Raw genomic sequence first — 17,476 nt, forward strand, 5'->3', positions numbered from 1 at the left:
CCACATATCTTCATATAAGATCAATGCTTTTTGCTGTATGTGTTACCGTCAATAGGAATCCTTTTTCTTGTCATGTCTTTCACCCACAAATTCAAAGCTTTCTCTACCTTGAGTAACGTCTTCTCACACACTGTACCCATAGCTTTTGCAGATTTGGGTGCAATGGAAAGACGGGCACGAATTTTTTCTTTGTTCTTCATGTATCAAAGATTCGTTTTTATTATAGATCTTGGCAACAGTTTCAGTTGACTTTTTTTCTACTTCAATCATATTGATAATCTTTGATTTTTTACTAATGCTGATCACTTCACGTCTTCTCTTCGGTTTTGAAGCCATTTTAAAATTTTTCACAATTTATTTGCTTGAATTTAAATGCAATTTTTAATTGCAATGACAGACAATTGACTGCTTTCTTTGACAATTCAAGTAAAACTAAACATGAACAAACACGCAGGTTTAAGTCCATGCGCCTAGCAAAACAAGCATGTTTCGACAAGTTTTCAGCCTGCGCATACGCATGTTTCAACCAGCGTGGCGCTTGACTGTTCTTTCGCACTTTTTTTTGAACCGCGGACACGGGGGCCTACTGTAGTTACTTTCATGATGCCTTTTGAGAGGTTAAAAGCCATGTCAATGATTACTTGTACTCATAAAAAAGCATTTCATAATTACATTGTATATTGATATTCATTATTTTACATCAGTTGAAACTTGAGCAATATATTGGCATATGTGTGGTAGATATACTTTTGTTTTACCTAATTGTGCAATTAAAATATCCAGGTATAGCAAAAATAAATAAATAATAATTTTGTTAATAAAATGGAATTACAGCAGCATCAAAAAAAATTCCTTCATGAAAGCCTGCTGCTTAATATTATAATTGTTTATATGTAACAGGGTATTATAATGATTAGAGCTGAATTTTAAAGGTGTCAGAATATTATTAAAAAAACTTTCAGGGTTGACATTTTTGTAAAAATCTGAATGTATCAAAAGTTATTGCATATTTATGACAAAGCATTCTATTTTTGGCTTACTTATGTACATCAAATATATTTTTTGTCTAATTTTGTTACAACAAATGGTCTGTCTACAACCAAAATTGAAACAACCCAACAAAAAAACACCAAAATTTTTAATATGCTTCATTATATTTCTTCATGACATTAAATTATATTTCTGATATGTTTGATTTCTTGCTAGTAAATTCATGGATTAAAACTAATAAATCACATAGAATGTATGTGATTTTTCCTGCATGTATATTAAACCACAGAATTTATTAAATTCTACCAGTTAGAGTGGAGTTACTGTAATATATAATTTTGACATATTTTACCAATTTCTGTCTGCAAAACAGTCCGATGAAAACAAAAACTGCAATGACATGACGACAAATTTTTCTAAAGATTCCAGTACCAAATTTGAGTACAGTCTTTTCAGCCAGTCCTAGAATAGTTTGTATACAGATGAATAGATGAACAGACAAAATTATTTTTTTAAGTGCTTATGCATTTTGCAAAACACAAATACAGGAACTGATTACAATAGCTTTGTCTTGTCTGCTTGCAATTTTAGATTTTGAAATGGTTTCTTAGGAGATCTAATACTCCAAGCAGAACACCCCACAAACTCACACAATATACATATTGTACTTCCGAAATTCATTCATGGTATATGATCAGATACAGTGCCCTATGCATCACACTTAACTATTGGGGATGACACCTTGTCTTCCTCCTCCTGCTATGTGTTTTAAAATCTGTCCTATATTTAGTAGGTCCCTGTAACATTTTTTTATTTGTCATATCTTCCTTTTTCTTTCTTTTTACAAAACTCTTCTATCCATGGCTGTATGGTCAATTTGTCCTCACAGTCAATACTTCATGGTTCTGATCATATTAGTTGCCTTGCTGTGCATCTTTTCCAGGATTTCCAGAACTTCTTGGAAAATCCAGAAATGACATTCTTTCAGCCTAATACATATTCCTGATACACTTGACTCTCACTATAACATACTCTTAGGTACCACAAGAATAGTTTTACTAGATGGTTTGCTGTAGTGAAATTTTATAGCATAGCAAACTTATGGGCCATTCATTAAGAATTTTTGGTAATTTGTTATAGTGAATGAGTTTATTATAGTGAGAATTAACTATATGACAAAAGTTATTGCACTGAGTACTACTATTGGATGTCTGATAGATAGTGTCATAACTTTGCAACCAGCAAGCTATGAGTTTGAATCCTGCTGTGCCAAGATCGCTTTGAAAAGTCTTCTGGTAGTAACTAATTTCATTATGTACTGTGAAACAATAACTTTGATTACTGAAAGTCAAATGTGGCATGCTAAAAACTGTCTTCATTCTCTAGAGCTAGGTCCCTGACTTACCCGACTCTAAGCCTTCTTACAATAATGGAAAAGGAAGATGAGATGGGAAAAAATTGTTACAGGCCTAATAAACAATCTCTTTTTCCTTCATAAGGATGAGGTTAAACTACATATATTGAGTCATTTATTTGCTTTAATTTCAGATGTGAAAAAATTTTTTGAAAATGCTTGTAAAGAAAGTTATGTGTCTGAAGATGTTTCTGAAGAACCAGAAGTTTCAGAAGCCTTGGCTGCTATTCGTACACTACTGAAGTTCATAGAAGAAAATCCTGGTGAATTAACTTTTAAATTAGTTTTCTTAATCGTAAAGTATTATAATAATATTCTAATAATTCTAATAATATTATAATAATAATACTTCTGAAATAATAATATTTCATAAGTATTATAATAATATTCATTCTTACATTACTTAACTCTTGAGATTTAGAAAGTTTTTATTTTTCATTACAGTGCAAATTATATTTAACTAGAAATTATATTCTTATTTAATCCTTTTTCCAAGCATAAGCAAACAAAGTATGTGTATGTATGTAACTTGAGTTTGAGGCTACTTGCATATAAAGGTTGTTGACTTCATATCAACTGCCTTGTATCCCACAATACACAGTAAGCTTACTTTTGGGCATGTATATTGCTGTGCATTATGGGGAGGATCACTATCTAGACTGGTTTCAACATTTATTGAGGTCTCATCAGTGGGAGCCAGACCCAGGAGATACCAATGTTAAATTAGTTTTCTTAATCATAAAGTAGTTGCATTTCATGAGCATTGTGACAATATTCATTCTTACATTAATTAAGTCTTGAGATTTAGAAAGTTTTTACACTTTTGTTTAAGTTTGCTTATGCCAACTTAAACAAAACAAAGTTTTGTTAAATGAATGCCTTTGTCTTTAAGCACCTCCGTAGCGCAGTTAGAAGAATGAAGGTACGTTGCGCCCTTCGATTAGAAAAGGCCTAAGTTTGATTCTCATCATGATGGGAGGAATCTTTATATGGACTTTTTCAATTAGCTGATCTCATACGGAAGTAGCAGGGTTTTTCTCCTGGAAACTCGGGTTTTTCATCCCGCATACAGACAAATCAGCCTTTCAGAACACATGCAATTTATAGACAAAAAATACTAGCGGTGGTGGTGGTGGTTGTGGGCGGTAGATGGCGTTGATGTAGGTGATTGGTAGTAGAGGCTCTGTGTAGTAGTGGAGACGAAGAGTTGTACAGTTGGTGTCCTCCCGCGATGAGTCTTCGGACTTCTTGGTGGTGTCACGAATAATAATAATAAAAATAATGCACAAATCATATATTTTCCATATACAAGTAGTAAAAAAAGACATCACTGTATTATTGAAATACACTGGATCAGAGATAATTGTGGAAAGTTTTTTTTGCATGTTCATAAAGCAAGTTACATTTCACAATTATATTCTTGATGCTTAAGGGTCAAAGCTGGATAAGTGGGAGAAGACTTCCATATTTCTTTAACAAACATTGAGAATTGACTGGGGTTTGACCTAATGTCCACTTCTCAACTTGTGGTGAACCCTATTAGTAGGTCTATCACTAATGAGTGAAAGAGAATGAGCTGACAAGTTGGGATGTAGCTGTCAAATTCTGTTCTTATTGGCTTGAATGAAAATAAAATTATAGTACAACATAATGGAATTTCGTGCCAGTTGAGACATTTGCCAATTAAACATGACAGAGCAACTGAGGAGGGTGAACAGGAAAAAAATCTACTGGAACATACACCAACTCAACATCAATAGAGTTCGAGATTGGCACCATCAACACAAGAAGCATCACTGGGAAAGAAATGTAACTAGCAGAATAATCAATAATTACCAGATGGACAATTTAATAGGCACTACCAAAACTGAAGACAAAAATAGGTAAGATTGCTGTGAGCAACAAATACAAGCTGCTGTATTCAGGCAGTAATGATCAGCAAAAAAGGAGAAACTATAGTATTCAGCTAAACATGAAGATAATCTTGAATGGCAAGTACTATCAAGTGGAGGTGATTTGGGAAAATATCAGAATTGTAAAATTGAGGATTGAGACTTATTTGTGTCTATGGTCATCCCACAGACGGGTGATTCAACTAAGAAAGAAGGGGAGGGGAATTCTTTGAGGCATTAGAGAAAGTAACTGATACAGATAAAAAAAGATACAGTCAGTCTTTGTTGGAGATCTAAAAAGCAGGGTAGGAAATTATTACCAGACATGGAAATTATTTGGGAAAAAAAATTGGAGAAAAGAGCAAAACTAATAATAATGGTATGTACTTATTGAATTCCTGCTCAGGACATGGATTAGTCATTATTAACACCATGTTCCAACATGCAGATTTGCACAAATTCACATCAAGATGAGACAAAAAAAAAAAGGTCTCATTGACTATATTATTGTTGAAAGTGATATTGTTATGTCCTGAGTGATCATAATTTGGATAAAGGATTAATTCATTCAGGATCTAACAAATCTTAATTGTAGGCAGAGAAACTTGTACTTTGGCAAGGAAATAAATATGTATATTCTAACTTTAGAGCAGAACTGAAGAAATGTTTGATTTGGAAATGTGAAACTTAACCTATTTTGTACAGAGTCAAAAAGGGGAATTTATATAAAATTATAGTTAAATTAGAATATCCCATTCTATGTAGTGTATGAGAGTAAGTTGAATGTAGGCTGGGGTCCAAAAGTCATGCTTTAGCCATCCAGTATAATTATGGCCTAAGGAAAGGAGAATTTATATGGAAAGCGAAGCTCAAACGTATTCTTGGAAAAACGCTACCCGTGATAGATGAGCGCCTTACGGTAAAAACATAGTGAAGAGAGGGCGCCAAAGGAGGTGGTATAAAAGGGTTTTGCCCGCCCTCTCTCTTGGTCTTTTTGGTTCCTGTTTCCTGCGCTCTTGGACGTTGGCTCTCCCTCCGCCATCAGAGTGATACCGGATCAGCCGTAGAAGTCATTAGTCATCTACCGTAGCTTGCGAGTCAAGGCTAGCTAACTCTTCATAGCAGAATAGCTAAGCAATATCGAGTAACTGATAATACAGATGAATGCCAGCGGTACCAGAGAGAGACCAGAGTGGCACATTGCCTTATCGACTCGGGGAGACCAGGACGTGTAGTCATCGTAAGTGACCTCGTGGACGATAGCCTACAAAATTGCCTTGATGTCTAGACAAGGCTGCTGATAGAACAGAAAGTCATTCCATGGGATGGTAATGTAGAATGTTTAAGTCTTATTTCCAGTTCGAGATATGAATGGACTCTATATGTTAATTTATGTGTGGACATTATTATTATTATTATTATTATTATTATTATTATTACGGGTATTTCCATGGAGTCAGTAGGCTCATTGCAGGAGACCCAAACTAGCAGAACAATATCTGTCATATCTTTTCTTGAATTCATTTACAGATGAAGAGCTCACAACTAAGTCAGTCAATGAATTCCACTCATTCACCTCCCTCCAGACAAAAAACCTTGTTCTGACACCCTTGTTAACCACTTTCTTCTTTAATTTCCAGGGATGACCTCTTCTTCTTCCATCACTATCACACAGCTGAAACATTTCCCCTGTATCAATCCTATAAAAACCTTTCAGTAATTTAAATGTTTCTATCATATCCCCTCTTCTCCGCCTATCAACCAACCTCTGCAATCTACATGCTCTCAATCTATCAATGTAGAGAGCATTTTTTACATCACTCATCAGCTTGGTCACTCTTCTCTGAACCCTCTCCACAGCCTCCTCATCTCCAAGGAATCCAGGTGACCAGACCTGAGTACAGTAATCCAAATGTGGAAGTATCAACGCTTTATAAAAGGGAATAATAACCTCTTTATCTCTGGATGTCAGCGTGTTCCTCAACAACCAAGTAATCCTATGTGCAATCTTGGACACCTTAGCAATGTGTCCTCTGAACTTCATCTCCCTATCTACCAACACCCCTAAGTCCCTAGCCTCATCAATCTCTTGGAGTACTATTCCATCAATGTAGTACACAGCAGGTAATCTTTTAATCCCAAAATGCACGACTTTACACTTTTCCACATTTTTTTTGTTGAAAGTTTATTTTTCACTTGGTTAGAATATAATAAATTTAGTTTAATCCTTTATCCAAGTGTGAGCAAACAAAGTTTGCGCCTGAAAGTATCTTCAGGACTGGGGTAAGGTAGTGCAACTCCAGGGCGACTCCTTGCAAAGGTGGAGCAAGATACTAACACTCCCATCTCAGTATCTCCCATAATGCAAAATACATCTCCTTGCGGATATGTCTAATGTTATGCATTAAGGGAAGGGCCACTACCCAGACTAGTTTCGACCTTTATTGAGGTCTCTTCAGTGGGAGCCAGGCCCAAGTGGAGATACCAGCCAGTTTTCCACATTGAACTGACATCCATTATCTTTTGCCCATTCTACCAGCTTATTTAAATCATCCTGCAAACTTTCAACATCAGCTTGATTTTTTATTGCACTACCCAACTTTGCATCATCAGCAAACAACTGAATATCTCCCTGTAGGCCATTTCCTATATCATTTATATACAAATTAAACAACAATGGCTCAAGCACAGAGCCCTGAGGCACACCACTGGTCACCTGCCTCATCCTGGACTCAGCCCCTCCATACACCACCTTCTGGTATCTCTCTCTGAGCCATTCTCCTATCCATATCACCAATTTAGTATCCATTCCCATCTGCTCCAATTTGCATAACAGTGTTCCATGGGGTATCCTGTCAAAAGCCTTAGCAAAATCCCGAAGTACCACTGTGTAGCCAGTTCCTTTGTCCAACTCAGATGTCATTTTATTATGAAAAGTTAATAGATTGCCAAGGCAGGATCTACCTTTAACAAAACCATGTTGGCTTCTATAGAGTATCATATGATAGAGAACTTTAGAGATTACTACATTTAGCAGTGACCTGTCCCTATTTGAAGACAGTCCCCTAGGAAGGGATCTGTATGTGAATTAACTGTGATATGTTGTGAGATATGATTAGTGACTTGAGAGTGATTGAAAATCTAATAATTTAAGCTAGTAATTTGTACATTTAATGGATAACTCTGTGGAGCAAGTTATTATTCATGTCCTATTGTGTTAGTAATGATATCTAAATTTTACTAGGAAAGTGATTAAGTTAACCATGTGTTTGATATATTTCTCATGTGTAATTCTTAGACCTCAAATATGTTTTATTTCATTTACCTGAAATCAGCCTGTCATATGAATTTGAATTGCCACTCATAAAAAAAATTACAGAATTTAGTGGGAGGGACACAGGATTATAATCGGAATTTACAGGCCACGACTGCATGCAAAAGCAAAGTGAGATAGGTGAATCGAATTAGTGAGTATAATGAGTTAAGTAAGAGTGTTAGTACATCCATTACTGTGTATTATTCTGAGAGAGCCACCTTGGATAAGAGTCTCATCTATCCTCTGGTATTGGCTGGCGCAGCATAATATAAATTCGTCAATATTTAATCCCAATTAAATATTGACGAATTTAATTGGGATTAAGGGCTTTGTCCCAAATTTAGACAAAGCTTCTAATGAATGAAAGAAACGCACGTGACTAAACTTAGGAACTGCCCGAATCATAGCTTGATTAAGGAAAAGAGAGTGATAGCTGAATTACTAATTTTGATTGACAAAATATTACAGAAACCAGAAGAAAAATAACTGTATGAGTGAGTAGTAAAATCATTAAAGTAAAGAGAAAAACAAAAGACATAACAATATCTTCACACTGGTTCAACACCAATAGTATATGGAGGATTTGAAATTAGGAAGTAATATCATTTTATTCTGCTCAAATCCCATTTAGATTTGAGCAGAATAAAACTAAATATCATATTGAAAAGTGTAACAAAGGTAAGATTAATAAAAGTGTGTAACAAAGTTTTAAAAAGAATCAATGTTTGAGCAGCTTTCAAAGATGAGTTGTAGATTCAAATGCACAAATATTATTTCAGAAAAAATGAAAGTTTGAAAATGAGAAGCAAACCTTTGAGATTCATTAGCAGACTCTGAAGAAAACATTGATTGTTTGAGCAGGAGAAGTATGTTGTAAGGTTGTCTGTAAGGATAGAAAAATCAGAACTTGATAATGGACTCAGGAAGTTAAACAGGCAGTCGAGGAAAAGAAGAAAGCGTATTGAAGTTCCTGGCAAGTAAGTCAGCAGATGCTCTAAGAGAATACAGAAAGAATGTAAGAAAGTGAAACAGTGTGTACAACTACTAAACAAAAGTCATGGGAAAACTTTGGTAAGAACATAGAAAATAAATATCAGGAAGGTGGCAAAATATTCTGGAGGCTATAGAAAAAGCTTAGAAATGGAGGAAACAGTATCATAAAAGGAATCAGAGATAAAGGTGACATGCAAATTAAATTAAAGAATAAAGAATAGATGGCTAGGTTAATTACTTTAAAGGATTGCTAAATGAAATAATAAATTTATCATCATCATGTGTCGTCTCACGTGGAAATCAACCTGCTGCACAGCAGGTTGATTTTCATTGACTCATGGTTGACTATGTGTATAAGGAATGTGGTGAGAACCCTATCTCATCCACATTGTTATAGTATTCATGGCTGTAAATCATGTGTATTAATGGGGCCGATTTGCCAGTTTTGAGGGACGATAAACCAAAGTTTCCAGGTATAAAAACCATCTACCTTCATATGAGACTAACTTACTCACCTTTAGTCAAAAGAGACCAGATAAAGGTTCCTCACACCATGGACCAGAATCGAACCTAGGTCTTTCCAACTAAAGGGGTTTGCCTATATCGACTGAGCTACAAAGGCTCACTTATTTATACTTGAGGCATAAAAAGCCATCAAAAAATTGAAATTTGAAAAGGCAGCTAGAATCGATCATATTCAATGAGAACTGTTGTATGGGGATATACAAGTTTTACATTAGTTTCTCTGCATAATCAGTGGTGGATCTCTATTTGGGGACCCTGAAGCTTGAATTCTTAGTGTGGGCCCTTTTTATCAAAACTATTGGGAGGGTGGAAAAAATATATTTTAGAGAAAACTAGAAACTTCATAAACAGAAAAGCAACAAAAAAAAATTATATATTATTATCAGAATCACATGTTTAATTTTAATGTCTTTATTTGTAAATTTTTTTATTATATTTAAAAATAATTTATTAACTAAATTAATATATTGTAATTTATTTTAAATATCTATTAGTGTAGATTGAGCTATTCTCCTGCAGCCAGTAGTGCACACAATATTATTATTATTATTTTTATTACACTCTCCATGGAGTTGGCAGACTCATCGTTGGAGGTTCATTCAACTGACAACATAATTATCGTATAGAATCTTAAAATCCTTAACATCTCCTTGCATTAACAACACATTCTGGTAATGCTTTCCATTTACTGACAATTCTCCATGTAAAAAATCTACTCCTCGCACCTCTCTTCGCCGCAGTCTTACATAACTTCCAGGGATAACCTCTGGTTCTTCCCCTCTCACCTTCCTCTTTTTATAATCCTCTCTGATAAAATCCTCTCACTAACTAAAATGTCTCTATCATATCACCTATCTTCCTCCTATCCACCAAACTCTGCAATCTACATTTCTTTGACCTCTCTCCATAGCCAACATTCCAAACTCCTGATATTGTCTTTGTCACTTTCATCTGGATCCTCTCCAGTATCTCCATATCACATTGAAAACCAAGTGACCAGATCTGAACACAATAGTCCAAGTGTACTTTCAATTGAAGTGTTATTTTTAGTGGTATCCTATAACTGTATTGACAATGGCTATGAAAAAACTTAGCTGAAAATTTTATAAATAAAGACATTAAACTTGAACGTAAGTGATTCTGATAGTAATATTTTATGATGCATATAATATGTTTATTAGGCCTGTTTTAGTAAATGACTGATATTATTTGACTAACTTTACTGAATATTATTTTTTCTACATTTTCTGGCAATGTATTCCTGAACAGTTGTCATATGATAGCATTTTGCTTTGTCATTTTCTGTTGATAAGATACTTCTATGGTTCAATCTCTCTTCAGCCATTGTAAAACAAAACTTATTGTTTATAAATAAAAGCTTGCAGAAATTTCTTTCTGCTTCATACATAGGGTGGTTACCGAATTAGAAACCTTTATACAGATATATGTAAAAGTCACTTATGCAGTGTATATGCAAAATACTTGGTCACGTCTTCACGTCTGTCACCATGTGTTCTAAGCAACTGTTTAAAAATGTTGCTGGTCAGTAATTGTCAATAGTATATAGATGATCACAATGGAAAAACAATGGATCTTTTGGAGTTCAATAAAGGGCTTATTGTGGGTGCCTGTCTTGCTGGAGCCACTGTTTTGAAAACAGCAGTTCTGATTGGTTTCTCAAAAGTGAGATATCCCAGATATCTAAACAGCGAAAAAAAACAATCCATATTGCTTGTCTATGTGATCCTAAAACAGTCTGTCAGGAAGGAGATTGCAATTTCTGAGAAATGTGTACAAATGCTTCAAATGTGTACAAATTCTTCAAAATTTGACAGTTGTCAAATTTTGAAGAAGCTCAATTAGATGCTTTTTTTTTTTTTTGAGTGCCTGTCAGCTTTGTCTATTATATAAGTGTAAATACTCTTTGAATTGACAGCACCTCTTTCAGATTTTGAACTAAATCTGAAAGAAACTTAAAACTTTTTTCCAATTACATGAGTCAATATGCATAGTTAACTGGATTATCAAACAATTAAAGAGTTTATTTAGGATTTCTACTCTAAATTGATCTGTTCCTCTTATCGAATCCTTGCTATTTGTTACATCAGAAGATTGTAACAATTTGCTTCACAATGGCAGAGCATTTGTGTTGTTTCTTCACTCAGATATTTTGCTTTTGTTTCAGTCTGCAGTTCATTCAGTCGAAGTTCTTTAACAAATGAAAGTAAAGATGATAACAGAATTTATCCTTCATTGGCCATTTTGGCAAGGTCATTGTACTTATGGAAATCATCTCATTTGTCAAAATCATCTCATTTGATGTTCGTTGTTGTTGATCTGGTCTCTGTAAAAATCCTGCTCATTCCTTTTTTTTTTCACCCTTCTTGCTGACCTTGAATAATCGCTGATATTTGCTGTTCTAAGATGTTTTCATACTCTTTTAATATCAAAAAAGCAGTGAATTCTACTGGCATTAGCTACATGTATTTTCTTAACTGCCTCATCTTGTTTCCATTAAATGTAAAAAATTAAGAAGTTTTTTACATTTTGAAATGTTTTTGGATCTTCTCTTTTTTTCAGTTTACATTCTTGACATCCACTGAGGTACTTTCCCTAAAAAATGAAAATATGTGATAAAAAAAGATATTTATGAAACTAAAAGTAATCTGAGAAATTGCATTTTAATATTTATTGAATACTTTACTTGCATTTACCATGCAAGAGAAACTCAACAGTAAATAAACAATGAACAATTTCTTTCCAGGATTACCAAGAAATCCTAGAAAGTATATCAATGTCATAGACATATATGTGGTTAGTTTATCAAATAGTTCATTTCTGTAGCATAGAGGCACTACCTCTATGCTACAGAATAGAGGATGGACTTGGCAGGCTACTTTTCTATATCTCTTCAGTGGAGAATGCAGATAGTTAAATGTCAATGTCTCAATGGAGGTATTATACATTTATGTCATGAAACAACCCATAAGATGTTGAACTAGAGGAATTTTGGTAATGTACAAGAGAAGCAACTGGATTAGACTTTATAACTTTCAATCATTTTGGTGAATTTTTGGGACACCATGGGGGTCCTCCTCAAGCTTGGAGCTTTGAGGCTCAAGCTTCATTAGTTTCTTAGTGAATCTTCCTCTGTGCATAATTCAGAAGGTATTGTGAGAGGGAAAAATTCCAGATGATTGGAGTAAAGCTCTTATAGTACTCACATGTAAAAAAAAGCTTCTTCTGACATGTGCAGAAGTGTCGAGGGGTCTCTCATCTGTGGGCATACAGTATAGAAGAATACTTGAGAAAACATTCAAGAATGCAAAAACACTTCAGAAAGACACTAAGCAAAAATTTGGATGGGGGAAAGATTGGTTCATACCATATATACAAGGCAAGCTTTTTTTCATTCTGAATCATTTCTAAATCTTGTTTGATGCCCCCCCCCCTCTTCCAAAGAATACTTTATAGCTTGTCAGTGATACCCTTTATTTGGAAAGTCCTAAGTTTGATTCCTGTGTTTAAAAGTTTTTTAATTAACACTGAGTTAGCCATTCTCATAGAAAGGTGCTGGGAATTTTTCCTTTCAGAAACACTGTTTTTTTAGCACAAACCAACCAGAAGTATATCCACATGATGTGCCAGCATTCTATCCTTTGATGATCTGTACGTATATGTGGATCCAAAGCTCTGCCTTAATGACCTTTCTAAATTGAAAGAATTCATTGCCAAAATTTTGTTCTTCCTCAGTTTAGATTTTATAGTTATGAGCATTTGCACATCATAGCTCTGATTTTCACCAAAAAGAGACTAGAAGAATCTTGTCTAAACATGATACCAAAAATGTTCCTAGTCCTGATGGCTTTTTTCCCACTTGTACCAAATATTTATGCTCAGAATCAACTTCTGTTCTGTGCCAAAATGGTTTATTTCAAAACCATTCTTCATTGGAGTTCTGATAATAACCTTGTTAATTTGAGCTAGTAAAATTCAGTCCTGTTTTATTTCTCATAGAAAAGAGCCTTTTTATTCCAGTCTTACTTTTCATAATATCCAGATCTAAGGACAAGATGAAATTTCTCTACTTTAGATATTACTCTAAACTTCTGTTGGTGTAAATATATTACAAATGTAAATGTATTACAAGCATCGCCTTCTTAGCATCCCCCCCTTCCCCCCAAAAAATGTTTTCTGTTTTGGTTGAGGCATTACTACTTACTTCTGAACAGCATTAACTCTATACAAAATCACAAATCTATCTAGCTGTTGAATACTGTTCTCACATTTGTGGCAGTGCACCTTTGAGCTTCCTAAAAATACTTACCTCAGTAAAGGAGGGAGTGCTTAATTTGATTAATGATCCATCTCTTAATAATTCACTCCATTCTTTCTCACAGATATTCAGTTTGCTGTTTGCATTTCTGCAAATATTTCCATGGACAGTATTCATCAGAAATTATATCTTTAATTCGTCTATTCTCTTCTAAATTTATTAAAACACATGCAACAACTATTCAGCACCTATTCACAGTTCATCTACAAACTCCAAGAAAAAAATTATTTTTCCTTTTCATTCATTCCTTCTGTTACTGTCTTTCAAAAGTCTTTCCTTTTATGAAAAATCTAAAGGTTTTTAAATCAAGTTTCTTCAAAACTATCTTGAAAACAAGCTTTTTTTTTTTTTTTTGTTTATCCCTGCTGCTAATTGCACTGTAGGTTTAACACCTTCTCATGAATGGAATTACCATTAAAAAAAATTCTTAAAGAAGTTCTTGTTTTCATTCATATATTATTCAATTTAGGATTCAATTTAATGGACTTAAGTGTGTAATTTTGGTATATTATTGGAGCTTTATTAGCGTGGTTAGTGTACTAAAGTGTTTTATAACATAATCTATGTCGGGAAGTCGCCGCTAGATGAATTCGTAATGTGTAGTGTTCGTGCAAGCTCCAGATAAGATAAGTATCATTTTCAGTTATCGATACAAATTACTTAATATTGTGTAGTTTTGTTTTGTTTGCCTTGCATATTCTAGTGCGTCTATTTTTGGTGTGTTATAACGTACAATTTGACAAAACACGTTGTAAATAAGTATGGCACCTGTGCGAAGGAAAATGGCGGCCAGTAACGAAGGTTCGCCATCGTTATCAAAGAACGGTAGCAAAAAAGAAATGAGTCAGTGTACTAGCTGTGAAATGTACGCTTTGCGGAGTGCGGTCGGAGTGTGGTTAGATGATAATAAAGGATTGAATGTGTGTAGAAAATGTAGGGAGAATGAGGAATTTAAGCGTATTTCGGATCGTGAGTGTGATATTTTTGTCAACCTTCAGAATGAAGGAAATAGCGATATGACAAGAAACGGCAAGGTTGTACATGAAAATTGTGAGAGTGTGAATGTAGAAAGTGTGAATGATAGTATAAATGGTTTCTCAGAGAACAAAAAAGATGAGATAGATGCATTGAGTGAGATCGCGTTGTTGAATAGTGCGATAGAAAGAGCAAAACAGCAGCTAGAGTGCATGAACAAAAGTAGACTGAATGAACCAACCAATAATAAAAGGTATGACAGGAAAAATAGACGTATGAATGTGAACATGAACAAAATGAAGGATAGAGTGCTGTATGGAGACTCATTAGTACGAGGTGTGTTAGTAGAGGATTTGACAAAATCGTACCAACCTGGTGCGACCATAAAGGACGTAACTGAGTCTATTAGAGAGCAAAAGGAAAGGGTGAAAGAAATGATTGTTGTGGCAGGTACGAATGATTTGAAAGGAGATAAAATGGAAATGATAGAAGACCTGAATGAATTGTTTGAGGTAGCAAAAGAAAAGAGTGAGAGAGTTAGAATGATTAGTCTTTTGCCACGGTATGACAGTGAAATGTTTAAAAGGAGGGCTATAATTGCGAATGACTTTATGTGTGGGTTATGTATGACGAGTGGTGTGGAATTTGTGGATGTGTGGAGTGAGTTTGATGGGCGAAAGGATCTATATAAGATGGATGGCTTGCATTTGAATGGTTACGGTGTAAGAAGACTTGAGAAAGTGTTGCTGAATGTAGTGGATGTGCAAATTCAGGGAAAGTAGATTTGTTAAGGGGGGGGGGGGAGTAGAGATACAGTCCTTATGGAGGCAGTTGAATGTAAGAATGAATATAATATGCCAGAGCAAATAAGGACAACAAATCTGAGTGGGATAGTTAATATAAGGCATCAAGGTAGGGTTGGGGCTAATGGGGGTCTTAAATTCATGTACACTAATACTAGGAGTAATAGGAACAAGAAGGAAGAGTTTTTGGCCATGGTTGGCACTTCCAGACCACAGGTTATAGGTATTAGTGAAACATGGCTGACTGTAGATGATATAACTAGTGGGATTGAATGTGATGGGTATAGTGTGTTCAGGAATGACAGAGAGAATAAAATGGGGGGAGGAGTATTGTTGATGATAGCTGATGAGCTCCAGCCAAGGAGAATAGAAGTTGAATTGCAGGATAGAGAAAAGAGCACATTTGAGGCCATTTGGTGTGAGATTGTGGCTAGCAGAACTAAATATACAATTGGGTGCTGCTATAGACCAGGTGATGGAAAAGATGGTGGTGACAGTATGCACAAGCAAATAGAAGAAATGGGTGGAAGGAGGGTGATTATTATGGGATATTTCAACTATGGTCGCATTGATTGGAGTGAGGAGAGGACACACGAGAGGAAGGAACTGGATTTTATGCGGTGATTAAGGAATAACTATCTGCGACAGCATGTAATGGAAAATACTAGGGGTCAGAGAGTGCTTGACCTAGTAATTACATCTGAGGATTTGGCTGTAACAAATATGACCACATTGCCACCAATCGGTGAGAGTGATCATAGGGTCTTAACTTGGGAGGTGGCTAAAGGTGTAGAATTTTCAATTAAGACAGGGTACATGTGGAATTATCGGGCTGAAAAGTATGACAAGCTTAGGAGTTTGATTGGTTCAGTGCCATGCCATGTACAACTGCAAGGACTAGAAGTTGATAGTGCATGGGAGGTAGTTAAGAAGTGCTTGCATGAAGCAATGGCTGACTGTATACCTAGAGTCCGAATAATAAATCAAGTAGGGGTTAAATGGATGAATAACACCATTAAGCTTGAGTTGCAAAAAAAGAAACAACTATGGAGGGAATTTAAGGAGAAGGGTGACCAGCAGGCACATGAACGGTATAAAGCGCATGCCAGAAGGGTGACGAGTGTGGTAAGAAAAGCAAAAAAGGATTACGAAAAAACATTGGCAATGCAGGCTAAAGAGAATCCTAAACAGTTTTTTAGATATGTAGCAAGTAAAAGGAAAAATGTACATGGCAGATTGATTTTAAAGAATGCCGATGGTAGGGAGATAACTGAATCAGTTGAGATAGTTGAGTTACTGAGTGAGCACTTTGCAAAAGTATATCATCCAGGTGGTGACATTGCAGAAACGAATAAACCAGTAGATTATACGGGAATTGTGGTTAATGAAGTGGAGGTGAGTAGTCTATTGCATAACCTCAATGTCAATACATCAGTGGGATTGGATGGTATACCAGCTCGTGTTGTACGAGAAGCAGCTAAAGAATTGTCAGTACCCTTGACCATTTTGTTTAATTTGAGTCTCGGGTCTGGGTTAGTCCCGAGTGGGTGGAAAGAGGGGAAAATAGTTCCACTGCAGAAAGGTGGTTCCAAGACTGCTGTTGTAAATTACCGACCGATTAGCATATCAGGAATCATTGTCAAGGTCTTAGAGAAATTAGTCAAGAAAAGAATACAGGATTGGATAGATGAAAATGGGATATTGTATGGGGGACAACATGGTTTTGTGAAGGGTAGATCATGCCTCAGTAACTTGCTCACGTTTTATAACACAGTGACGGCTGAACTTAATAGGGGTAATGGGTTTACAGTGATACTACTGGACCTTGCCAAGGCCTTTGATAGGATACCACATGGAACCCTAATCAGTAAACTGGAGAAGATGGGTATAGATATAGGGTTGGTGAGATGGATAAGAGGGTGGTTGAAGGAGAGATATCAAAGAGTGGTTTATTCAGGAGTGGAGTCTAAAAGACGTCTTGTGACTAGTGGAGTGCCACAGGGCTCTGTTCTTGGACCACTGCTTTTCAATTTGTTCATCAATGATATTGGAAAGGATCTGAGAGGAAGTGTTCACTTGTTTGCTGATGATGCAAAGTTGGGTAGAGCAATTATGAGTACACAGGATGTCAAAATTTTACAGGATGATTTGGATAGTTTGGAGGACTGGTCTAGGAAAAATGGATGTCAATTTAATGTGGCAAAGTGTAAGGTTATGCACTTTGGGGTGAAA

The 17,476-nt window shown here is 35.4% G+C and overlaps 1 protein-coding gene across 3 annotated transcripts in view; it reads left to right on the forward strand.

Annotated features, from left to right (window-relative positions):
* Positions 1-17,476, forward strand: part of eIF2Balpha (eukaryotic translation initiation factor 2B subunit alpha) — a 108,365-nt gene that overhangs the window by 35,675 nt on the left and 55,214 nt on the right. For all 3 annotated transcript variants that reach the window (XM_090410007.1, XM_090410006.1, XM_090410008.1), the window contains exon 3: positions 2,539-2,667. In XM_090410007.1, the coding sequence (XP_090266133.1) occupies positions 2,539-2,667 (129 nt within the window). The remainder of the gene's footprint in view (positions 1-2,538; positions 2,668-17,476) is intronic.

This window comes from Typopeltis vanoorti, chromosome 20, assembly GCF_054136105.1.
Source record: "Typopeltis vanoorti isolate ZY-2024b chromosome 20, IOZ_Tvanoo_1.0, whole genome shotgun sequence".
Taxonomy (NCBI): Eukaryota; Metazoa; Arthropoda; class Arachnida; order Uropygi; family Thelyphonidae; genus Typopeltis; species Typopeltis vanoorti.